Below are 26,613 nucleotides of genomic sequence, written 5' to 3'. Positions count from 1 at the left end.
CAGAACAGTGAGATGAGTCATTAGAATGCTGGCGAGGGCAAAGTGAGAAAAGTTGTCCCAAGGACTCACGAGGTGCCTTATGATGTCCTGTGAAACCAGGAAGACTAGTGGATGGGGGAAGAGCAAAGGGACTAGATCTAAGGATGTGAAGAATGGGTCAGAAGGTATGAGGTTATAGGAGAGATAGAAAGATAGGTAGTGGTCAGAGGAAATTTTTCACGTTTGACAGTCTCAGATGTGGAGAAGTTGAGGGTCATGGTGAAAACTAAGGTATGTCTGACTACACCAAAGAGGATCTGAGGCAGAATGAGATGAAAGTCACAAAGATCAAGTTAAGGAACCAATAGTTCAGAAAGTTAGAAAGATTATCAACATGGATTTTGAATCTCCCAAAATACTGTGGTTGGTAGCTGAGATTTCTTTAATATGATGAAATCCACAGATTAATATGATATTAAAACATGAGTCACTAGAAAAGTATCTGGAAGGGGGCCACTCAACCTTGCTCCTTCAACAAGCATATATCAGGTAATACGATGGGCTTAACATTAAACTATATTCAACAAGCATGATATGATGGATATGTTTTTAAACAATAGTTTAATTAATGTTGACTTTAGTTCCCACTGTCAGAGTACAACTTAGCAACTTGTGGATGACCTTGCACTAAAAGTAGAAAATACAAATCAGCTACCATGAAGAAGGAAAGAAAAGTAGAGAAGTTAAATCCAGTAATTAAGAAACATCACCATATATTTAAATGAGTGGTTGGACCAAGTAAATAATAATAATGCTCAAGAAATTACTTGTATTCATCGTGAAACTGCTAATCATTCCCTAATGTTTTGCCCTAAGAGTATACATTTTCACACTCAAAGATTCTTTGTACAAACAGTCGATGGACCCAGAAACGCAGGCTTTCTCACCAATTTGCCTTCTAGGTTGTCATAAGACTAGCTCGGTGGTGGCACATCTGGAGTCATCGAATGCAGGAACCACAACAAATGGGACTCACTGGTTCTTTGTGCCCCATATGGGAACACAGCCACAATTTTCTAAAGTTCTGAAAATAAATAAATTGTTTTTTTAGAGACAAGTACAGTGACTCTATTATATACACTCATCGGGAGATTGTGCAGAGTTTGGGATGTTGTAATCATCTAACTCAAAGAGGAATTGTTAGCCAGATGTCGAAAAATACATGTAAATAGGCTCTGGGAGTACATGTTATCTCTAAATCTTCCCAAAGAATGTTGACCTAGTCCTAGAACATTTATTTACATATGCTTTTCAAACAATCTTTAGAGTAAACTGAGAAGCTCTCTTTTGCATTACTTTGGTTAGTCCAATATAGATAAAACATTGATAATTGTTGAAGCTATGTGGTGAATATGAGGGTTTATCATGCTCTTCTCTCTTCTTTTGTATATGTTTGAAATGTTTCATAATAAAAAGTAAAAAAATATAAAAGGAGAGAGGAGACAGTCTCCTTATGGGGCTTGTATAGCTGGTGGTAAATGAGACCCCTTTCTTTTCTTCTTCCTGTTGACACACTGTAACCTGTGAGAAGCTGCTTACTCAAGTTCCCTTTTCAACAGAACAAATTAGAATGCACTGAGCCTAAGTTATGGATGGTATAGCATCATTATTGTTCCTCATATTCCTTCATGCTTCATAAAATTCTTCCACGTGCTGTCATTTCATTTGCTCCCATAGAACTTCTGTACTCACAGGCTTCTCCCAAATAGTTTTCCTCCCAACATCCATCCTGAATGCAACAGGTTTTAATCATTCATGAACCAATCTTTATTGAATGCCTACTAAGGGCCATTATTTTAACATTATTTTATAAATTCCATGGCTAATTATTTTTGTAAGACAAAAATATCATCTAACAGAAAGCATTTATTTCCTCAATAAACATCTATTAAGCACTTAATATCTGCAAAGTAGATATCAAGGCCTTGGTTATAAAGCTTGCTGGAAACTTCTGCAAGGAAGCAAAAATGGTTGAAGATTAGTGAGGTGAGGGCCTGGGGCAGTGACTCACGCCTGTAATCCCAGCACTTTGGGAGGCAGAGCGGGGTGGATCACGAGGTCAGGAGATTGAGACCATCCTGGCTAACATGGTGAAACCCCATCTCTACTAAAAATACAAAAAATTAGCCAGGCGTGCTGGCACACACCTGTAGTTCCAGCTACTTGGGAGGCTGAGGGAGGAGAATCGCTTGAACCCAGGAGGCAGAGGTTGCAGAGCATGCCACTGCACTCCAGCCTGGGTGACAATGAGACTCTGTCTCAAAAAAAAAAAAAAATTAGTGAGGTAGCACTTCTAGTGAGTAAATGACAATATTTAAAAATGCAGATTCTCTTGCTGTTTTGGTTACTGTAGCCTTGTAGTATAGTTTGAAGTCAGGTAGCATGATGCCTCCAGCTTTGTTCTTTTTGCTTAGGATTGTCTTGGCAATGTGGGCTCTTTTTTGGTTCCATATGAACTTTAGTTTTTTCCAATTCTGTGAAGAAAGTCATTGGCAGCTTGATGGGGATGGCACTGAATCTATAAATTACCTTGGGCAGTATGGCCATTTTCACAATATTGATTCTTTCTATCAAGGAGCATGGAATGTTCTTCCATTTGTTTGTGTCCTCTTTTTTTTCATTGAGCAGTGGTTTGTAGTTCTCCTTGAAGAGGTCCTTCACATCCCTTGCAAGTTGGATTCCTAGGTATTTTATTCTCTTTGAAGCAATTGTGAATGGGAGTTCACTCATGATTTGGCTCTCTGTTTGTCTGTTCTTGATGTGTAGGAATGCTTGTGATTTTTGCACATTGATTTTATATCCTGAGACTTTGCTGAAGTTGCTTATCAGCATAAGGAGATTTGGGGCTGAGATGATGGGGTTTTCTAAATATACAATCATGTCATCTGCAAACAGGGGCAATTTGACTTCCTCATTTCCTAACTGAATACCCTTTAGTTCTTTCTCCTGCCTGATTGCCCTGCCAGAACTTCTAACACTATGTTGAATAGGAGTGGTGAGAGAGGGCATCCCTGTCTTGTGCCAGTTTTCAAAGGGAATGCTTCCAGTCTTTGCCCATTCAGTATGATATTGGCTGTGGGTTTGTCATAAATAGCTTTTATTATTTTGAGATTAGAATGGCAATCATTAAAAAGTCAGGAAACAACAGGTGCTGGAGAGGATGTGGAGAAATAGGAACACTTTTTCACTGTTGGTGAGAGTGTAAACTAGTTCAACAATTGTGGAAGACAGTGTGGCGATTCCTCAAGGATCTATAACTAGAAGTACCGTTTGACCCAGCAATCCCATTACTGGGTATATACCCAAAGGATTATAAATCATGCTACTATAAAGACACATGCACACATATGTTTATTGCGGCACTATTCACAATAGCAAAGACTTGGAACCAACTCAAATGTCCATCAATGATAGACTGGATTAAGAAAATGTGACACATATACACCATGGAATACTATGCAGCCATAAAAAAGGATGAGTTCATGTCCTTTCTAGGGACATAGATGAAGCTGGAAACCATCATTCTGAGCAAACTATCACAAGGACAGAAAACCAAACACCACATGTTCTCACTCATAGGTGGGAACTGAACAATGAGAACACTTGGACACAGGGTGGAGAACATCACACACTGGAGCCTGTCGTGGGATGGGGGGAGGTGGGGAGGGATAGCATTAGGAGAAATACCTCATGTAAATGACGAGTTAATGGGTGCAGCACACCAACATGGCACATATATACATATGTAACAAACCTGCACGTTGTGCACATGTACCCTAGAACTTAAAGTATAATTTAAAAAAAACTTCATTTTGTGAGGAATACTACAAATTGGGTTCCGTGTATACTGCTTGGGTGATGGGTGCACCTAAATCTCACAAATCATCACTAAAGAACTTACCATGTAACCAAATACCATCTGTTCCCCCAAAAAGCTATGGAAATAAAAACAAAAATTTTTTAAATGCAGATTCCCAGGCCCTGCCAATAGAGGGATTTAAATTTGAGGTAGTCCCAGAAAAGGCTAAGAACCACTGGTCTAAGTCACTAAGTCTAAGGTGCCAAAGAGACTCTAGTCTGACTTAAGCTGGCCTTCAACTTGGAGTGTAGTTGGCAGGTGTAAGCAGGCAGGATATTTGTCTGAAGCTGCATCCTGGTGCCGGAAGGAATCTGAAAACAGGGTCCAAACCTAGAGAAAGAATTCAGCAGGATTTAGGCAAGGGGTCAGCACTCAGAGCTGCCCGGGTTTAGGTTCAAGGCTGGGCTTTGGTTCCAGTGGAGTACTAAGCAAGGATCCTGAAAAGGTCTACTGTATATTTTGTCCCAGTTGTGTAGCAGGCACTGTGTGAAGCTCTTACTCACGTCGTCTCATTGAATCTTTATAATTAGCCCTGTGAGACAGGTTGATTTGCCCAAAGTCAGACAGCCAGTAAGTGGCTGAGTTGTGATTTGAGCTTTACTCTATTCTAACTGCAAAGCCCCTCTCTTTCTGCCCCTCCATGGTGCCTACAAGGACTGGGGCAAAGGGTCATCAGGCTCACCCAGGGCAATAGCTAGGGAGACCATTCGAGTATAAGGGGTTCTGCTCATGTAAGGCTTCAGGCATCTGGCTATTTCCACACTCCCCTCACTAGTAGGTGAAATAAACTCCCAGTGACTGATAGGGTTCTCTTGATTTCCAGCATTGTGTCTCAGGCAACATAGGGAAATTGGCAGGTTTCTCTTTGTGCCCACAGCCTTCCTATTATATCTGTTTCTTTTCCAGTCCCTTAGGAGGAGACTACTAGCCTCATGCTCTTCATCTCCATTCCCATTCAGGAATACATGTCTGACGACAGATGAAAACATTGTGCTTTTGGGACCTATTGCGTTTGAACAAAGATGAGGTACTTACAAGAATAAAAGTGATATCAAGAGCTGGAGATAGGAAAGATTTGGAAGATAAACTGAATTCCCAGAAATCACACTTGTAGATAGGCTGTAGCACATTCAAACTGCTCCTATTGCTATCTGAAGAGAAATGATAAGATTTTGGGAGATGAGCTGATCAAGAGTTCTGCTGCTTCAGAGATTCTCTAGAAGTACTTTTCATACCACTGTACAGGCCTATGTATACAAAGTCCTCATTTTTCACAGGGAACAATAAGTATGTGTACGCTTCTCACAAAGACAGTCATCAGTGGTCACAACCCATCAAAGCCTCTTTCTTTTGATAACTGAAGTGATAGACCCAGTCACTGCTTTACTAGTATTCCAAATACCAGCACCACCCTACCCTACAATAAACAGAGTCAACAAGAGTGGCTCTCCTGGTACTCTTCACCTCACCAACAATGAGAGCTCAAGACCACGGAATTTTCTTCTACTTATCAGTGTATCACTTGTGAGCTCAAAATTGTCCTAGCAAATACTTCTGACTAATGGCTACCAGACACATTAATATATATTTTAAAATTTACAGGTGGTAGTTTATTTGCTGAGGAAATACAGTAATGAACTTTGAATGACATTATAAGATGTCAAACTGGATGACAATTTTTCTTTCTTTTTTGGAATGGAGTCTTGCTCTGTCACCCAAGCTGGAGTGCAGTGGCGTAATCTCGGCTCACTGCAACCTCTGCCTCCCAGGTTCAAGTGATTCTCCTGCCTCCCAAGTAACTGGGATTACAGGCGCCCGCCACTGCGCCTGGCTAACTTTTGTATTTTTAGTAGAGACGGGGTTTCACCATCTTGGCCAGGCTGGTGTCGAACTTCTGACCTCGAGATCCGCCTGCCTTGGTCTCCCAAAGTGCTGGAATTACAGGCGTGAGCCATGGCACCTGGCCACGATATAATTTTTAAACACGAGTTCAGACTACATACAGTTTTCTACAACTTGAGGTTTTTGACTTACCATGGACATCTTTTCAGGCCTAGTGTTCTATTTATATGGTTCAACTGCAATTTATGATACAACTGTCCTATTAATGGACAATTAGGTTATTTACTATTTTTGCTGTTTCAATCAGTGCTATAGTGAACATCCTTATACAAATATCTTTTGACTCCAGGCGTGGTGGCTCATGCCTGTGATCCCAGCACTTTGGGAGGCAGAGGTGGCGGAGTGGTCAGGAGTTTGAGATCAGCCTGGACAACATGGTGACAACCCCATCTCTACTAAAAAAAAAACAAAAAAATACCAGGATTAGCTGGGCGCAGTGGCAGGTGCCTGTAATCCCAGCTACTTGGGAGGCTGAGGCAGAAGAATTGCTTGAATCCAGGAGGAGAGGTTGCATGAGCTAAGATCGTGCCATTGTACTGCAGCCTGGGCAACAGAGCAAGGCTTCATCTCAAAACAAAACAAAACAAAACAAAAAATCTTTTGATATATGTCTAGTTATTTTTGTAAGACAAACATATAAAACAGGAATTGCCGAGTTAAAAGGTATACATATTAACTAGACTTTGGTAGCTTGCAGGGGGAATGGTATGGGATGAACTACATCCCTCAAAAATTTATATGTTGAAGTCCTAACCCCTAGTCCTCAAAATGGAACTGTATTTGTAGAGGTAAGGCCTTTGAAAGGTAAGTTAAAATGAAGCTGTTAGGGTGCGCCCTAGTCCAATCTGACTGGTATCTTAATAAGAAGGAATTTGGACACACAAAGAGAAACCACAGAAGTACACACACAGTGGGAAGACCACATGAGGACACAGAGAGAAGGTGACCATCTGCAAGCCAAGGGCCTCAGGAGAAATTTAATTTGCTAACACCTTGATCTTGGACTTTTAGCCTCCAGAACTGTGAGAAAATTAATTTCTGGCATTTAAGTCACCCAGTTTGTGGCATTTTGTTATGGCCGTCTGAAAAGACTAATAGAGGAATCACTCTAAAAGCCTGGTTGGATCCCCAGGTGATCCACCCGCCTCAGCCCCCCAAAGTGCTGGGATTACAGGCGCGAGCCACTGCACCTGGCCTGGATGAAAATTTTTCTATATCCTGTATACACAACAGGATAAAGTAATTTATTTCTATATCGTATATACAGTAGGAGAAAGGCAGCATGATAAGGCAGACCAAACACCGGGCTTTGTTGCTTATTAGCTGTGCAACTTTTGCAAATTACTTAACTTCTCTAAGCTGTTTTCTACCATGAGAAAACAAAAACAGTAATACTTGCCCTGAGAAGTTTTTGTGAGGATAGGGCATAATATATGTGAATGTCTAACAATACCTGGAATTTAGAGAGTTGATGTGGGGCCCCTGTGGTGTAAGCGAGCTGTTCTAGTCACTTGCTCTCTCCACTCGTGTCCTTTGTCCCTTCCTTCATCACCCTTACCCTCCTTGCCTGTTGCAGTTTCTTTAACATGGTGTTTATTATAAACCTTGAGGAATTTCAAGGATCTTTGGAGGTTTGTGAACAATTTGTTTTTTGATGTATCTCATTCTGGCATGGCATGGCATTAAGGTTACACGAAGAAGCTATTAAGGTATTTTCCCATTCACTTATCCCTAGTTGTCATCATATAAACTACAAAACAGTGAGAAGAAAATCAAGAATATCTTCCCCACATTTCTTTCTTTGATTGATGGGAGTAAATAGTTCACCTTTAGTAGATCATTTTAAGTACATTAGTCTTTAGATTAAGACAATTAAATCACCCTAGATCGACCTAGTGGCTAGGGTAAGTTAACACAACCTTTGCAACTGAGCCTTAACATATTCCCTCTTCCTGACCATGCCTCCTCCCTCAACTTTCACCATATCTGATGCATGTGCTTCTTTGAGAAAGAGGTAGGAAGGAAACTTGAAATGACTTGAGGATCTACATACATTCCATTCCACAGCCATCCTCAATTACCTTCACATACTTGACATACTTTCGATTTCCCAAAGAAATTATATACCCAAAATGGCATAGCTACAGTAGTTGGAATGATTGGCGTCAAGGTATAATACTTTTTTTTTCCTTCAGCAAATCGTTTTTTTTATTATACTTTAAGTTCTAGGGTACATGCGCACAACGTGCAGGTTTGATACATAGGTATACGTGTGCCATGTTGGTTTGCTGCACCCATCAACTCATCATTTATGTGAGGTATTTCTCCTAATGCTATCCCTCCCTCAGCCCACCACCCCCCAACAGGCCCCAGTGTGTGATGTTCCCCACCCTGTGTCCAAGTGATCTCATTGTTCAATTCCCACCTATGAGTGAGATCATGTGGTGCTTTTTTTCCTTGCAATAGTTTGTTCAGAATGATGGTTTCCAGCTTCATCCATGTCCCTACAAAGGCCATGAACTCATCCTTTTTTATGGCTGCATAGTATTCCATGGTGTATATGTGTCACATTTTCTTAATCCAGTCTACCATTGATGGACATTTGGGTTGGTTCCAAGTCTTTGCTATTGTGAATAGTGCCACAATAAGCATACATGTGCATGTGTCTTTATAGTAGCATGATTTATAATCCTTTGGGTATATAACCAGTAATGGGATTGCTGGGTCAAATGGTAATTCTAGTTCTAGGTCCTTGAGGAATCGCCACACTGTCTTCCACGATGGTTGTACCAATTTACACTCTCACCAACAGTGTAAAAGCGTTCCTATTTCTCCACATCCTCTCCAGCATCTGTTATTTCCTGACCTTTTAACGATTGCCATTCTAACTAGTGTGAGATGGTATCTCATTGTGGTTTTGATTTGCATTTCTCTGATGACCAGTGATGATGAGCATTTTTTCATGTGTCTGTTGGCTGCATAAATGTCTTCTTTTGAGAAGTGTCTGTTCATATCCTTTGCCCACTTTTTGGTGGGGTTGTTTGTTTTTTTCTTGTAAATTTGTTTAAGTTCCTTGCAGAGTCTGGATATTAGCCCTTTGTCAGATGGGTAGATTGCAAAAATTTTCTCCCATTCTGTAGGTTGCCTCTTCATTCTGATGATAGTTTCTTTTGCCATGCAAAAGCTCTTTAGTTTAATTAGATCCCATTCATCTATTTTGGCTTTTGTTGCCATTGCTTTTTGTGTTGTAGTCATGAAATCCTTGCCGATGCCTATGTCCTGAATGGTATTGCCTAGGTTTTTTCTAGGGTTTTTATGGTTTCAGGTCTTATGTTTAAGTCTTCAATCCATCTTGAATTTTTTGTATAAGGTGTAAGGAAGGGATCCAGTTTCAGCTTTCTACATATGGCTAGCCAGTTTTCCAGCACCATTTATTAAATAGGGAATCCTTTCCCCATTTCTTGTTTTTGTCAGGTTTATCAAAGATCAGATGGTTGTAGATTTGTGGTGTTATTTCTGAGGGCTCTGTTCTGTTCCATTGGTCTATATCTCTGTTTTGGTACCAGTACCATGCTGTTTTGGTTATTGTAGGTTTGTAGTATAGTTTGAAGTCAGGTAGCGTGATGCCTCCAACTTTGTTCTCTTTGCTTAGGATTGTCTTAGCAATGTGGGCTCTTTTTTTGGTTCCATATGAACTGTCAAGTAGTTTTTTCCAATTCTGTGAAGAAAGTCATTGGTAGCTTGATGGGGATGGCATTGAATCTATAAATTACTTTGGGCAGTATGGCCATCTTCATGATATTGATTCTTTCTATCCACAAGCATGGAATATTCTTCCATTTGCTTGTGTCCTCTTTTTTTTTCGTTGAGCAGTGGTTTGTAGTTCTTCTTGAAGAAGTCCTTCACATCCCTTGTAAGTTGGATTCCTAGGTATTTTATTCTCTTTGAAGCAATTGTGAATGGGAGTTCACTCATGATTTGGCTCTCTGTTTGTCTGTTAATGGTATATAGGAATGCTTGTGATTTTTGCACATCGATTTTGTATCCTGAGACTTTGCTGAAGTTGCTTATCACCTTAAGGAGATTTTGGGCTGAGATGATGGGGTTTTCTAAACATACAATCATGCCATCTGCAAACAGGGATAATTTGACTTCCTCATTTCCTAATTGAATACCCTTTATTTCTTTCTCCTGCCTGATTGCCCTGACCAGAACTTCCAACACTATGTTGAATGGGGTGGTAAGAGAGGGCATCCCTGTCTTGTGCTGGTTTTCAAAGGGAATGCTTCCAGTTTTTGCCCATTCAGTATGATATTGGCTGTGGGTTTGTCATAAACAGCTCTTATTATTTTGAGATACGCTCCATCAATACCTAGTTTTTTGAGAGTTTTTAGCGTGAAGGGCTGCTGAATTTTGTCAAAGGCCTTTTCTGCATCTATTGAGATAATCATGTGGTTTTTGTCGTTAGTTCTGTTTATGTGATGGATTATGTTTATTGATTCCTTCAGCAAATCATTTTACATGTAAAGTGAAAGATTGCTTTGCTGGAGATTGTTGTGTATTGGTGACAAAAGGAGAGGAAGAGGGAGAGTATCTGCCAGTGATTGAAGAAAGGGCTTTACTTTTATCATCTTTTCCTCCTCTTTTTTTCTTTTCAGAGTTCACCTTGGTAGATTAAGCACCATAGGGGGCCAGGTGCGGTGGCTCACTCCTGTAATCCCAGCACTTTGGGGGGCCAAGGTGGGCGGACTGCCTGAGACCAGGAGTTCAAGACCACCTTGGGCAACATGGTGAAACCCCGCCTCTACTAAAAATACAAAAATTAGCCAGGTGTGGTGGTAGGCGCCTGTAATCCCAGCTACTCAGGAGGCTGAGGATGGAGAATCACTTGAACCCGGGAGGCGGAAGTTGCAGTGAGCCAGGATCACGTCACTGCACTTCCGCCTGGGTGACAGAGCAATACTCTGTCTCAAAACAATAAATTTGAAACAAACAAACAAAAACACCATATGTCTAGGAAGGCTTGTGCATACTTTTCCCTAATAGGTTAGTACCTATCTTGGGAAGCTAAGAGTCAGGCCTGCCTTTTATCTAGAACTGATCAGAAGGGAGAGGGCCTAGAAGCAGCTAGGTTGAAGCAAGAAAAGTAAAGATGGATTTGTTCTCTTGACCCAACGTGGCCAATGGCAGAGTTAGCCAAGGCTTTCATTTGTCTGTCATGGAGATGCTAAAAACAGAGAAGTCTCTGCCAGATTTGAAATCTGGGGGGAAATTGTGTAGGAACTATTGTTTTTCCTTTTTTCCCAATGTGTTTGTGTGTGCATGCAATGGAAGCTGGAGATAAATTAAGGAGCAACTATGAAGATAATATAACAATTTCCTCCTATTTGCAATACTTAAGTTCTACCTTTCTTTTGCCCCTTCTTGGTGCTGCTTTTTCTACTGTATTTTCTAAACCACATATAACCCTCCAAAATATATGCAATTATTTCCAATAAATATTAGGTGCCTACTATGTGCAAGGTATTATGCTAGGTTCTGCATTAGAGAGCTAAGATTTAGTCTACCTCATGGTCTGCAGTCTCACAGCAAAAGTAACCCATGGTCATGCTTGCTCATAGATTTGCAAAAACAGCTAGATTTTACAAGAGAAAACATTTTAGTTGTCTAGCATTCATTGATAGCATCTACATGTCATGGACATTTAGCTCAAAGCAAAAGTGTATTTTGAAATAATGAACACTTTTATCAGAAACAAAAATTTCAGAAGAGTTTGCTCACTTGTGTGTCATAAATCGTGAAAGGGAAGGGGAATTATGTCCATGCCATATGTGAAACATAGAGTTAGGCAGTAATATCATATCATCTGCAGTACAGCTGCTTCATTTAAATTCAAACCCTAACATTTATAGTTTCAATAGTTGTTATTGTGGGCTGTATACATGACATTAAAAATCATATTTGAGGAAGTTCTTGAATTTGGTAGCTGATTTAGAATCATAAGGTCTCTTCTAACTCTAAGATATTAGAGTCTATTAGGACACAAATGTAGTCTTGGGAATAAGAACTTGAGGGTGAAATATCCAGAGTTCAACACCAGTGTTTAATGCTGCATTGCTACCATTTTGGATAATAAAAATGACAATTATTTTGGTTTCATAAAATCTGTTTATCTGTTTATAGTGTTTGGCTGGAACGATGTTATCACTTACTGCCAAATTTCTAAAAGCAAATAAAAGAAAAAGGAGTATCAACCAAAAACCATAAATAAATCATAATCATGATTCTGCGCATGAAAAGGATCACATCATGGATAACAATCACAAACATCATCATTTGCTCTTTTTTTTTAATAGATGCTTAAGTACCTCCCTAAAAATAGGATCCAATCAATATCAAATGATTAGGGATACAGTACAGGAAAGAATCTCTGAGTTGTTGGGAGCCTCATGAAGGAGGGGAGTAATGACATACTATACTATTTTAATTATTACTAAGCATTTGTCTTCTACCAGTCAGTCTCCATGGTAATCCAATGCAACTGCTTCGCTTAAAGCAAGTGGATCAGTCTGGCACAGGCTGCTAATTTGCTTCCTCTCCAAATTTCCTGTTTGCCTGGATATGAGGACTCTAAGTGCATCTTCAGGAAACAGTCACTCATCAGAGGTCTGCTAGAAAGGATAACTTGGAGACAGCAGGTTATTGCTTGCTGAAATCATGGCCTTGTTCTAACCTCATGTTTCATCTACATAAAATCACTGAAGTTCAATTCAGTTCACTTTCAGGAGTCTCTTCTAGTGCAGGAGGCATTCACTTACTGCCAAAGTCAATATACTAAGTATGGTTGTTGAAGGCAGCTGGTTTCCCATAGAACCATGTGTCCTTGTTTCCTATTTCAGTTAGTTTCTGAGTCAATGGTAGGAAAATGCCAAAGGGAGTTGGCAACAATGGCCTTTTCCACTTATAATAGATTTTCTTTGATATACTTTGGATTTTTCTCCAGTATTGTGTTCAGCAGTATTTCTACTGTGTAATCAGATTGGATAGCTCCACAACAAGGCACTGATTGGCAAGAGAACACCGAGGTAAATGGTTTCCTCTCTTCCTTTGGTCCCTGAGGCAACCGTGCTGCCAGTCTATTACCAGTGATATGGAGTCTTCAGAGGGAAGTGAGGCTCTTATCTGCATTAGAACTAAGGTTCCAGAAGAGCCCTGGAATATGAAAATTCCTTGAGCCTCCAGTGATAAGTTGAGATAAATCCAGCCTCCTGGGGCAGTCTGGATTCAAACATCCTATTTCTGCACTGCTTCCTCCCCCTTCCCTCCTTGGCTGGTGGGAAAAAGAAAAACTCTTCCTGAGGTGACTAATTTAAGAATGGGAGTTATTTGCTCTGCTTTTTTTGCTGTTTGTTTAAATCTCTGGGGCTTCAAGCTGCACGGTTCTCTCATTTTATTTTCTTTTGTTTTGTTATTATTACTATGTCTTTTGGCTTTTCTTCCTTCGTGGGGTGAAGTTTGATTTTTAAAAAGAAAAAGAAAGCTATGAGGCTTTATTTTTTTTTAAAAAAAAAACTTTGTTCATTAGTTTTATAGCCTTGCAAGTGTCACTTGACTTCCTGTATCTTATAGATTCTTAATCTATAAAAGGGCATGTCAATATTCCCTTGAATTTGCAGAACATTAACATTGTCAATTATTTTAGATTCTTTGATCTCAAGAGAACTTTCCTCTAATAACTATGCTATTTAATCATGAACTTAACATTAGAATGTATAATTTTCAAATATTCGAGTTAAATATAAAATATTTAAACCATACTTACCTTGATTCCCTAGTGTTTGTATTTCACGACACTTAAACAAGATTTTGTGAATGGTAGAATATTTCTCTTGTGTAATAGTTGTCTCTCAGTATCAGATGGGGATTGGTTCCAGGACCTCCCATGGATGACAAAATCCTCAGATGCCCAACTCCCTGATATGATATGGTGTAGTACTTGCATATAACCTATACATATCCTCTCTTACACTTTAAATCATCTCTAGATTACTTATAATAGATATTATAAGTACCTATAATACCTATAAGTAGCACAATGTAAGTGCTACGTAAATGGCTGTTATACTATATTGTTTAAGGAATAACGACAAGAAAAAGTCTGTACGTGTTCAGTACAGACACAATTTAAAAAAAAATTTTCTGTGGTTGGTTGAATCCACGGGTGTGGAACCCACAGATACAGAGGGCTGGCTATATCTTGAATGAAGAGTTTTCATATTTCAAATCTGACCTGAAAAAAAAAATTAATTCATACCAAACTAAACTAGTTTCAACTTTTTTTTTTTTTTTTTGAGATGGAGTCTTGCTCTGTCACCTAGGCTGGAGTGCAGTGGCACAATCCGCTCACTGCAACCTCCGCCTCCTAGGTTCAAGCCACTCTCCTGCCTCAGCCTCTCCAGTAGCGGGATTACAGGCGTGCACCACCACGCCCAGCTAATTTTTGCATTTCAGTAGAGACGGGGTTTCACCAGGTTGGCCAGACTGATCTTGAACTCCTAACCTCGTGATCCACCCACCTTGGCCTCCCAAATGCTGGGATCACAGGCGTGAGCCACCGCACCTAGCCCTAGTTTCAGCTTTAATGAACAAGTTACATATCTTTAATTTTCACAAGAAAAAAGTTTTAGTTAATGGCTCTTTCTTTTCCACATAATTTCTCAATCCTCTTCCAATATCCTTCAAAGGAGGAATATAAAGCACTCAAGGGCTTTTTGGATACTTGGATGTTACTGTTAACAGCAAAGTATTGTGGACTGCCTAACCTGGTTCATAAAATACACACCTGAAGTCTCAAGCTTCACCTCCACCACTCAACCTGACCATGTCTGCTAATTTTGGGTAACGTAGAAAACAGGACAGATCTGTTCTCTGAGAGGTACCATCTCATTTTTACTGTTATGTTCTGAGTTGGCCCTCAAACAGAACCTTCATATAGACCTAATACCATTCACTGGTCCTTCTTCTTGCATCAAAGGTAAAAAAGTACCTGAAAATTGTAACAATCATCTTACACTCTCACCAGACTAATGTCCAGCAAATAAAGGATAGGATTCAGGACAATAGGGAAACAAATCTCTTCACCTGAGATCTCATGTATTGGAAAAGTATGAGTTCTCTGAATCTTGTCTCAGAGCCTTATAAAATGTTGAGCTAAAGGGAAATCATTTCATTTCTTTGAACTTTGGTTTACTCAATTAAAAAGTGGGTGTAATACCTATTTCATAAAATTGTTATATGGATTAAATGAAATTAATGTGAAATGGCTAGCTATAAAAACTCTCTTCAGGTTATTATAGGTAGTCCTGGTTCTACTACCAGCTAGAAAGTTGGTCCATATTTATCACAGACAATTACTAAAACAAGAATATTTGCATAACACTCCATAGTTTACAAAGCACATTGACCTAAAGAATACTTTCACTTATGCATATTTAAATATTAAATCTGGGTAATATTTTTACCTGTTCAGATATGAAGTCTGGGCATTTGGGAGGAACCTTTATTAAGAAACATTAAGCAGCTGTGTGCCAGAGTTTTGGCAAACTGACATTCACTAATTATTTAACACATCTACAATGAGCTCACATATGTGCTAGTGCAGCAGTTCTCAAACTTTTGGTCTCAGTACTCCTTTACATTCTTAAATATTATTGAGAACCCCAAAGAGTGTTTCTTTATGTGAAATGTATCTATTGATATTTATTGTATTAAAAATTAAAACTGAGAATGTTTTAAAATATTATTTCATTAAAAAAATTCATTAAAATTCATCAAATAGCACTAAACCGTCACATAACGTAAAAAATATATTTTGATGAAAAATAACTGTATCTTCCAAAACAACAATAAAGAAATAGTTTGGAGTGCCATTGCTTTACATTTTTGCAAACCCCTTTAATGTCTAGCTTAATAGAAGATAGCTGGATTATTTTGTTTTTGCATTCAAGCTGTTGCAATATCACACTTCACACAGTCTCTGGAAAATGACACTGTGTGCTCATGAAAGAATGGGAATAAAAAAGGTAAAAAATATGTCTTATTATTGTAATTAAGACACTGACCTCTTGGGACATCTCAAGAGATTCCCTCTTGAGGTTTCACGATTCCACACTTTAACCACTGTGCTAATGCCTAGTATCCAATCATCACTCAAGAAGTGATTGTTGAATAAAGTAATGAATACCATATCCTGGGCCAGGTGCTGAGGCTACAGAGGTGGACAAAAGATCTTGACTTTAAGGAGTTTAGACTTAAACTTGTCTCTCTTAAATAGAAGAGAGACAAGTATTTACAAAACTCTGCTACTAGAACTACCATAAAGAAAACACAAGATACTATGGGAAGTGAGAGGGTACCTAGCCTAGTTTTTGGTGATCAAGGAAGACTTTTAGAGAAAATAGTGGTTAAGCTGAGACTTAAAGGAAAAACCAGGTAAGGAATGCAAATGTAAGAAGGAGAGCCAAGTGGGAGCAGCAGGGCTTACTAGGATTTAGAGTGAGCAAGGTATAGCAGATTAGCCAGAAATGAGGGAATGTGTCATGCAAGTTTCCTCAAGGAAAATTTTAAGACTTTAAACAGGGGACTGACATAGTTAAAAGTTTAGAACGGTCACTCTGGGTACAATGTGAAGGATGAGTTGCAGTATAACAGGCCAGAAAAGCTACTGCAAGGAGTTGAGGCAGGAGATAATATTGGCTTAAGTAGAATAGTAATGAAGCGGAGAGAAGTGGAAAATTAGAGTTGAGAAGGAAAAACTGATACGGCTTTCTAATGGCTGACAGAGAGAGATGGGCTGAGTATAATACCCATATTTCTGGTTTACAAAAGTGGGTTGATGATACCATTTAGAGATTAGAAACATAAAAGCTGGTAAAATAAAGAGTTTAGTTTGGGATTTTTGAGATATCTTGGAACATCCAGGACAGATATTTTGAAGGCAGTAAGACATGTAGATTTGTAGTCAGAAGAGAGAACTGGACTAGAAATTTTCAGTAGGAGTTACTAGTGTATATATGGTGGCTGAAGCCATGAAGGTGAATGAGACCACATAAAGGAGAATGTAAAAAGTGAGATAGAAACAAACTGCACACAACTTTGGGGTTCATGGATATTTGACAGCCAGGAGGAGGTCCTGAAAGGTGAAATAAAGACACAGAGATCTAGGAGAAAAACTAGGAAAGTGTGGTTTCACAAATCAAGGGATATGAATGCAGAAGGCCAAGGGTTCTAGTATCAAATGCTGCAGAGAGGTCGAGGAAAATAAAACAAAGGGTCTACTGGATTGAACACAGAGGTTCTTGGTGACCTCGTTGAGAATTTCAGTGGAGTGGTAGTTGCAGAATCCAGAAGCTTGTTGAATAAAGAACCCATTGACTGCAGTTCCTGGAAAGGCAGGAGGAGTGAAAATCTAGAGAATGAGCACAAAAGGATGGAATACAGGGAACTGGCAGAGATATGTGCCTCAGACAGGGGGGCACCTAATCTATTGCGACATTTGAAAGAATGAGTATGGAGACATAAAATTGTTGGAGTTCCTCTTTTTTTTTTTTTCTGAGACGGAGCCTCGCTCTGTCACCTGGGCTGGCAGTGGCACTATCTTCGTTCACTGCAACCTCTGCCTCCTGGGTGCAAGCAATTCTCTTGCCTCAGCCTCCCTAGTAGCTGGGATTACAGGCACCTGCCACCACTTCCGGCTAATTTTTGTATTTTTAGTAGAAACAGGGTTTCACCATGTTGGCCAGACTGGTCTCGAACTCCTGACCTCAGGTGATGTGCCTGCCTCAGCCTTCCAAAGTTCTGGGTTTACAGGCATGAGCCATCACGCTCAGCCTGAGTTCCTCTTCGATGGTTTCTATTTTTTTCTATTCTCTTATCTGAGAATAAGTGAGGGGAGTGGTTTGAAAAATAAAGAGAAAATCAGAAGTGGCTGTTGTGGAAAATAAGACAGAGGCAACTAGGGAAACAAGCATTGCTTGGTAAAGTTGAAGGCCCACCTGAGTTTGGACGCTGTAAATATGTGGTGGAAACCATCTATATGGTCTGTCCAGAATTTCAGATCAGTTTTTTTTAAACCTGTTTCTGAGTCAGTAGGTTAAAGTCTAGGCTATATTTTCTTAACAAATATAGTGAACAGTGCAATAGAGATCATAAAATCAATACAATTCTCTTTCCTCATGTACCACGTATAATTTGCATAACACACGTATATACATTATAGAACATTGGCTATGAAAACTTCCTACAAAGAAAGTTCCTCAGAATATCATTATTTCATTGCCTGTAACACTCCGTATAGTTTTTTTTTCTTTTCCTTTTTTTTTTTTGAGACGGAGTTTCGCTCCTGTTGCCCAGGCTGGAGTGCAGTGGCGCTATCTGGGCTCACTGCAACCTCTGCCTCCTGGGTTCAAGTGAGTCTCCTGCCTCAGTCTCCAGAGTAGCTGGAATTACAGGTACCGCCACCACACCCGGCTAATTTTTTGTATTTTTAGTAGATGTGGGGTTTCACCATGTTAGCCAGGCTGGTCTTGAACTCCTGACCTCAGGTGATCTGCCCGCCTTGGCCTCCCAAAGTGCTGGGATTACAGGCATGAGCCACCGCGCCGGGCCACTCTGTGTAATCTTCAATAAAAAGTAGTGAAGCTATCATAGTGTGGGGTGAACATGAACAAACTTCAGACAAGGAATTTAATATTGTTTATATTAAGAATTTATCTATTTTCATAGCACAAAATAATACAATTCACCCCTTTCATACCCATTAAGAGACCTTCCTCAAAGAAATATTATCAATAGAGATGGGAGGCAAAGATTTACTTCCTTTAGACTATTAGGTTATATTAATAAAAGTGTTTGCTTTAATTTTATATTTTAAAATAATCTATATTTAGGTAATATTTACTAAGCATTGACTAAGCACCGTGTTCATGTATTAGTCTATTTAACTCTTATCAAAATCCTGTTAGATAAGTATTATCTCCATTTATAGATGAGGAAACTGGATCACAGAAAAGTTTAACTAACTTGTTCTTGGTTGCAAGCCTAATAAATGGAGAGCTGGGATTTGAACTCAGGCAGTTTGACTCCGGAGGCTATATACATTTACTCTCCTTGCTACACTGCTTTTTTTCAAAAATAGAAATTTAACAAAATTTCCCAAAGTAAAAGTTCATTTGAAGTTTCAGAAACTTAAAACAATGATTGAACAGATAAGTTGCAACAGACTTCATAAGCAGTTCAGTAAAAATGTAGACTTACGAAATGGCATATATCAAGATACAAAATAAGTTGCTTCTGTGAGGTTTCTTTTCTTAAAAAAAATTACTTGGAAATATTTCAAGTATATAGAACAGTAAAGGAAATAATTACAAGTGAACACCCATGTGCCCTCTACTTAGCTTAATGTTTTGCCACATTTTCAAGATATTTCTGGTAGAAAATAAACGTTATAGATACAAATGAACCCTTCTTGTTACATTCCCTTCTGTTCGTATCTGGAAGTAACTAGTATTCTGAATTTGGTATCTATCATTTCCTTACACAATTTTTAGTTTGATCTTACTTTTTTGTAATTATTTAACTTTTACTTATGGTATGTCACATATATCTTTCTGCAACTTGTCTTTTCATTTCTTTCTCAATATTAGGTTAATGACTCTATCCATATGAAAAACGGTAGCTTTAGTTCACTGATTTTTTGGTTAGTGTTGTATGTCAATTTGTTCAACAATGACACTTATTCATCCATTCTATTAGTAGACATTTATTGTTTCACTAATACAAGCTATTCTGCTCTGAACTTTCTTGCACGTGCCCATAACTTAGAAATACACATATTTTAACATGCAGTTAAATAGGAACATACACATTTCTTTAACATGTAAACAGGAAAAGTAACACATGTGCATGAAGAATACAACCAAGAGAGCCATTACGTTCAAGAAATGTACACAAGACCACAGGTTATTCCGAGTGAAGTAAGGCTTTCACTAGAAGGCACTTGGGGAAGGTTCCAATGACAGCGACATTCATCGCTACAGTAGAAACTCACACAATCGTAGCCCTTTATTACTCTTTTGTTACCCAGTAGTTTCCTGTGTCCATTCATTTCCTCAACTGGAGTGTGAGCTCCAAGAGGACCGAACCGGGCACCGACAAAGTGAGCCAATACGAATGTGGCGACAGAGTCTGCAATGGGGGCTACAGCGGCCGACCTCTGGGGCTTGCCAGGCCACCAGAGTGTGAGGGCGCGAGGGAAGGGTCGGGGAAACAGGGCCTAACCTCACTTTTCACCCCGAAAGTCAAGACAGCCAGGGAAACAGGGATGAATGGGGGCACAGACACCTGCCTCGAAGTGTCTCTTCACTTTCACTTACAAAGCCGTCGGGTCAGTAGCTAGAAGCCGAGGGCGGATGCAGCCCCCGCCCTGTGGCACTTTCTCAGTCTGGTTCTTCCAGCCGCGCCTCTTTGCCTTACGCCAATTCCGTAAAAAGGTGCTGAGGCCAACCGGGCAGCTCCCGCAGCTCCAAAACTTGACGTGAAATTGCGCGGGGCAGAACTGACTGCGGCCATCTTTAATTCGGGCAAGACCCCACCCTCGCACCCCACCGACTAGTCCTTTTCAGCGTTCCCAGGATTTTCTCCAACAAATGTAACGCGGTTAACCTTAGAAGCAGTGTTGAAGAAACACGCAAAGAGGCCTGAGTATCCATGACCTCAGTGGTGCGAAACCCGGCCAATTTAAACATGGCGGCTAAACCCGAACAGCAAAACGTTGCTAACGCCAATGAAGTCATGCTCGAACTGGAGCGAGGCGGCGGAGCTGGGGAGGCGGTAATCTCGCGAGATGGAAGCCAGCCTCCGCTAGGCCCGGAAGCCTCGTCTGAGGGGGCGGGGGACGGAGGAGGGAGCGGGAGTCGGGCGAGAGCCAGTGGAGGAGTCCGCCTGCTGTAGCGTGCGTAAGCAGGGCAGCTACGCCGGGCGGCTACGCCGCGGAATCGGCGTAGGCGCCTTTGGAGAATCGGCGGGCTGCGCTCCGCTGGGGCTGGTCGCGGAGCGGGGGGAGGGGATGTCGGTCAGTGCGAGATCCGCTGCTGCTGAGGAGAGGAGCGTCAACAGCAGCACCATGGGTGAGTCTCAGCTTTGGGCTGCCGCGACTCAGGGTCAGCAGCTCCGAATGCCGGGAAGCTCTGCGGCCGCTGGACCTAGCTGGGGAACGCCCTGAGGCGAGGCGGAGGCAGCGGCGAGGGGAGCCGGGGTGGGGGCGACTGCGGGCCCGGGGCGCGGCGGCGGCGGGCTCGGGGGGAGGGGAGGCGGCGGCGGTGACAGTTTGAATTGAACGTGAGGAGAGCCGAGGCGGCGGCATTTCCTGTGCCGCGGCGGGCCGGCCCCCGGCGGAGAGCCGCGGCCTCCGCGGCCGGAGCAGCCTGAGCGTGGTGGTCTCAGCCCTGCCCTTGCTTCTCTCCGTCCCTTCGCCTTCCCTCAGTCTCCTCCCGGGCCCGCCGGCGTCCGCTGCCCCGCTTCCTCCTGTCCCCGGCCGCATCCCCCTCGGCAGAAGTCCCCTCGTGGGGCAGTGGGCCTGGCGAGGAGGGTGGGGACGAGTGTGAACGCTCGGGCGAGGGTGCTGTGTGGGCCAGCCCGGGAGGGCGGCGGCGGGGAGGGAGGAAGAAGGATGCACCGGGCTGAGGCTGCGGTGGAGGCGGCGGCGGCGGCGGCGGCTGCAGCCGCAGCTCCAGTCACCGCGTCGCCTCCCCGCTCCTCCTCCCGCCTCTCGGGGTTGCCTCTCTCCAGGCGCAGCCCGGAAAGCCGGTGGATGGCGGGCGAGTCTTGAGAACGGAGGGAGAATCGGTAGTTTGCTTTGGTATTTGGGCTTAATTTTTAGGAGTAAGGGAAAGAGAACGCCTGGGAAGAGCGCCCCCCGGAGGAGATAGAAAGGGTGGGAAGGGTCCCTGAAAAAGGGAGGGAGCGGAGATGTGGAGTGGCGAAGTTTAGGGAAATTAATTTTTGAAAATATTTCAATATTCTCAGTTATTCTCTTAACGAGCCCTTTCATTTCCTTTCCTCCCCCACATATTGGAAAAAGAACAGGCCATTTCATTCACATTTTCCACTCCTGAGTTCCATTTCAGCTGTGTGTATAGTAAGAAATAAGCAACCGAGATTTTTCTAGGACATTTCCATTTGCCGAGTTACTTTTGAAGAGTACACTGTTTCAAATTTGGGTTTTTACAGTCCTAGGAAAGAATTTGTGACGTCCAGGTGTTTTCTTAGTTACTGAAATAACTTACTACATTTTTTGAGAGTTTATTGCTAAATAGTTCAGCTTTAAGAATTCATTCTTCTGGCTTTTTTATTTTGATGAAAGGAAAGAATATCTTTCTTAGTGCCCCTGAGAATGTAAATGAACAGATAATCTAAATCCCTAAGCATTTAACCTGTTTTACATATTTATGCACATGCAGGTGATGAGTGTAGTTTTTCCTCCTAAAGTTTATGTGCAAACTTGGGGAGGAGAGTATTTTAGACTTAAAAAGTGTGCAGGTAGGGATGAAATTTATGGAATCTTGATAGACTGAAGGGGGGATATAAACAATGACCAAGTCAGTTATTGCTGCTTGGATTCTTTATTTCTTCAGACTGCAAGGGAATGAGTAAGGGGTGGTTGGGTGGTGATTGAGGTGGGGTGGGGTACCGTGGTGGCGGGAGAGCAGTAAACAATCTTTCATCTCATTCAGCTGTTCAGTGGGTGGGACTAAAGGAGATAGAGTTGAGTGAAGCTATGAAATAAATGTGGAAGCTACATAGGTGATTTGCATGGTAGCACTGTCTTATTTTGTGATGGGACAACATGATGGAACCAGGTCTTCATAATACAGCTATTAAAAATACATATTTTACTACATCTTAGGCTTACAGAATTCAAATTCACAACAAATAACAGAAATTTTGTGAAGTTGGTTTTAATTAGTTCTTATCCTTTAAAAAGAAAGGATATTGCCTTTTTCTAATGTGGCTTAACAATTTTTGTTGCAGGCTTTGGTTTGGAGATATTTGATGCATACATAATACATGAAAGGTAGTGTTAAAAGATTGTATTTCAGAAGTTTGTGATAAAATTGGTTCTTCAGATTTGCACATTTTCCCATAGAAGTAATTTTAAGTAAATCCATGCCAGAACTTCTGAACAAGTCTGAGGCAAATTAGGAATCCTTACAGACCTAGGAGAATTTAGAGGAATATGCTAGGACAACAACAACAAAGCTTGGGGGAGAAGGGGGAGGAAGAAGAGTTACATCTATGGCTTCTAAGGTCTCAGTAATGGAGAGTGATCAGATGAGGGGACCAGTCAGAATAAGGATAGTGGTAGAGCAGATTGGTTTCAGACTTATTATAATTTGATGATATACATAGTCATTGTAGACTGTATTCTGGGAATTGCTGATAGAGAATTCCTACCTGACTAAATTGCCTGCTGAGAAATGTGTTTCACATTTTGACTTAATAAGCTATCTTCAATTTTTGATTAGAAGTTGAACATTTTAAATTAATGATTTATGTCTTTTACTAAGTTTTGAGACAAAATTTTTTGTATACTTTTTCTGTACTAAGTTTGGACTGTAAAGACAAACTTTATTATATAATAGAAACTGAAGAAAAATTATGTTTTTAAGAATTTTAAGGTAGTTTGATTATGGGTTTAGTTCGCTATATGAGAGCATACTGTTAAATGTAGACCATTGAACTCTACAGCATTGTTTTGAAGACTGCAGGTTGTGACCCATTAGTGGACATTGCACTTAATATATTGAGGTAGATTAAATTTTCTTTCAGGTATTGTGTACTGGGTGGGGAAGTAATTTTTTTTAAAGGATTGTGGTCAAAATGTACAGTATGGATGAGTCAAATCTAAGGTCTTCGAACCTTATGTTAGGGGTTGGAGGTCTTGGTGCGAGGAAGGAAGACTTTAAAATTAAAGACTGTTAAGTCCGTGTGGCTTTTTCTTATTTTGGATTCATTTATCCTGTACTCCATGTAGCTAGCATGGTTAGAGAGATCTGAGGCCTACTCCTATTTGAGAGGATGTTATCCCCCATAGCCAGAAACCAGGGTGGCTTCCAAAAGAGAAGAGTAGCATTCAGTGACTCTGCTTTAGGCCTTGAGGATGAATCTTTTCTTTGTTTTTGTCTTCCTGTGTCCTTTTGCATCATCAGAGATCTGGAGACTAAGCTTTGAGCATGGGCTTGGGGAAGAGGGGCCAAAGAGGCAGCTTGGCTGGCATTAAGTGTTGAAGGCTGTAGGCCAGACACACACTAAATCCTTGTGACTTACACTTGGTGCAGTCCAGCTATCCAGATGTAGGGATTACACATTGGGGTTTGAGTTCAAAATCTTAATAATTATTTAGAACATGGGCTTTGATGTTAGATATGGATGCACATCTTGGCTTTGCTACTCACTAGATACATCAGTCAGAGTAGGTTAGATTGTAATTTTAAAAACTATAGTTAGGCGTTGTTAACAATAGGGTACATTGAGAAATCATAGAGTATACCTACACAAACCTAGATGGTAGAGCCTACTGTACACCTGGGCTATATCCTATTGCTTTTAGGTTATGAGCTTGTACAGCTTGTTATTGTACTGACTACTGTAAATAATTATGACACATGGTAAGTGTGTTTCTTTTTTTTTTCTGTTTTTTTTTGTTTGTTTTTTGTTTTTTTTTGAGACGGAATTTCGCTCTTGCTGCCCTTGCTGGAGTGCAATGGCGCGATCTTGGCTCACCGCAACCTCTGCCTCCTGGGTTCAAGCAGTTCTCCTGTCTCAGCCTCCCGAGTAGCTGGGATTACAGGTGCTTGCCTGCCTCAGCCTCCCAAGTAGCTGGGATTACAGGCACTTGCCACCACGCCCAGCTAATTTTTGTATTTTTAGTGGAGACGGGGTTTCACCATGTTGGCCAGGCTGATCTGGAACTCCTGACCTCAAGTGATGCTCCCGCCTCAGCCTCCCAAAGTGCTGGGATTATAGACGTGAGCCATCACGCCCAGCCAAGTGTTTGTGCTTGTAAGCATAGAAAAGATGATGTGCTGTACTATGAACTTATGACTGCTATGACATCACAGGTGATATGAATTTTTTTAGCTCCATTGTAATCTTATGGGACCACTGTCATAAATGTTGTCCATTGTTGACCAAAACATTGGACATACTGCATGACTATACTGCAAATAAAAAAAGTGGAAATGGAATAAGAAAGATAAACTATAAGCTCCTATTTTTTATTATTAGTTTCAATAGACATAAAATTATTCTGCTATTAAAATTTCCATTTTTGTGCTCTCAATTTCTGTTTTTCTCTGACATAAACTGATAATTCACAGACTGGCTCACTGGTTCACAGACCACACTTTGCATAGCACTAGGTTAAACTATGCTGCAGCAACAGACTGTCATGCTAAAGTTTATTTACAGTATTATATTTTAGGCCAGTGTTAACTTTAGAAATACCATACTTTGAAAGCTGAGAATTCATAAGTATCCCCTGTGATTGGGGGGATAGCCTGAAGCTGCTCCTGCTTACATTATTTTGAAGTTTTCTAAGACTTAGGTATTCATGTGTCATTTACATTTTATTCGATGTTTGTTTGCTTTATGTAAAATATAAAGATGATATTCTTCCTCCTTCCCCACTGATCTGGAAGTAAAAATGGACTTTCCTGAAGTTGTAACATCTTAATTCTGTTGTTTTGTTTAACTCTGGGACACAACTGACTACTTATGATAGCTTTATTGGAGGTGAGGCTCCAGGTCAGAGTTTCTCATTTGAGGTTTTGTAATTATTTGAGGGAGAGGAGGGCTGTCTTGTGCATTGTACAGTATTTACCAGCATACCTGCTGTCATCGTGCTAAGATGCCAGCAGCACATGCTCTCTCTGGTTGTGAAATGAAAAAAATGTCTACAGACATTGCCAAATGTCACATGGGGGAGCAGAACTTGGTTGAGAACCACTGCACTAGGTGATGGAGAGCTATTGAAGGATTGTAGGAGACAGGGAAGAAGGAACAAGCTTTCTTAACTGTCTTACTTTTTACTTCTTCCTGGAACTCCTACCACTTAATATTTTTAGTATTTCCTAAACTTGGGAATCAAAATTACCTAAACTTTTTTTGTATTAAAAGTTTATCATTAATTTATATATTTTTGCAAAGCATGATCAGTAATTACTGGACATAGAACATTATGCTAGGTCAGTATTTTCCAAAGTATGGTTGAAGAGTCAACCATGGCCTGGAGTTAAAAATGCAGATTAATTGGTTCCCACTACAAGACCCACTGATTAGCAATCTCTGGGAGAAGGACCCAGGAGTCTGCATTTCCAAATGCTTTCCAACTTATCAAGTAACTTCATTATTGTATGCTTTCATAGAATAAAACACATGGATTTTAAGTATTTAGTTCAATGAATTGCTGATGTGCATGCACACATCTTGTAGCCTTTATTCTAATCAAGATAGAGAATATTTCCACCATCCCAGAGTTTCTTGTGCCCTGTTGGAGTTCTTCTTCTACTGCCCCAGGTAACCACTGATAAGATTTCTAATAGCCATGAATTAGTTTTTTTGTTTTTGTTTTTTTTAACAGCTTTACTGATATATGTATACAGTTGACTCATTTAAAGTGTTTTTTTTCTGGGTAACTTTCTAAAGTCTCCCCATCCCCATAACTTTATTATATAAGATTTCAAATAAGGCCGGGC

General features: G+C 40.6%; 2 protein-coding genes across 2 annotated transcripts in view; one reads left to right on the top strand and one right to left on the bottom strand.

Moving 5' to 3' along the window:
• Window positions 1–20,424, bottom strand: part of HERPUD2 (HERPUD family member 2) — a 177,082-nt gene extending 156,658 nt beyond the window's left edge. The window contains exon 1 of the mRNA XM_032758332.2: window positions 20,233–20,424. The gene's annotated coding sequence lies outside the window, so the exon portion shown is untranslated. The remainder of the gene's footprint in view (window positions 1–20,232) is intronic.
• A 2,494-nt stretch (window positions 20,425–22,918) lies between these two features.
• The window catches only part of SEPTIN7 (septin 7), a 102,718-nt gene continuing 99,023 nt past the window's right edge, over window positions 22,919–26,613 (top strand). Inside the window, exon 1 of the mRNA XM_058445737.1 lies at window positions 22,919–22,936. Coding sequence (XP_058301720.1) covers window positions 22,925–22,936 — 12 coding nt within the window. The 5' untranslated portion in view covers window positions 22,919–22,924. The remainder of the gene's footprint in view (window positions 22,937–26,613) is intronic.

The sequence above is a fragment of the Hylobates moloch genome, unplaced genomic scaffold, assembly GCF_009828535.3.
Source record: "Hylobates moloch isolate HMO894 unplaced genomic scaffold, HMol_V3 SCAFFOLD_1, whole genome shotgun sequence".
Taxonomy (NCBI): domain Eukaryota; kingdom Metazoa; phylum Chordata; class Mammalia; order Primates; family Hylobatidae; genus Hylobates; species Hylobates moloch.
This window is presented reverse-complemented; position numbering and strand designations above follow the sequence as displayed.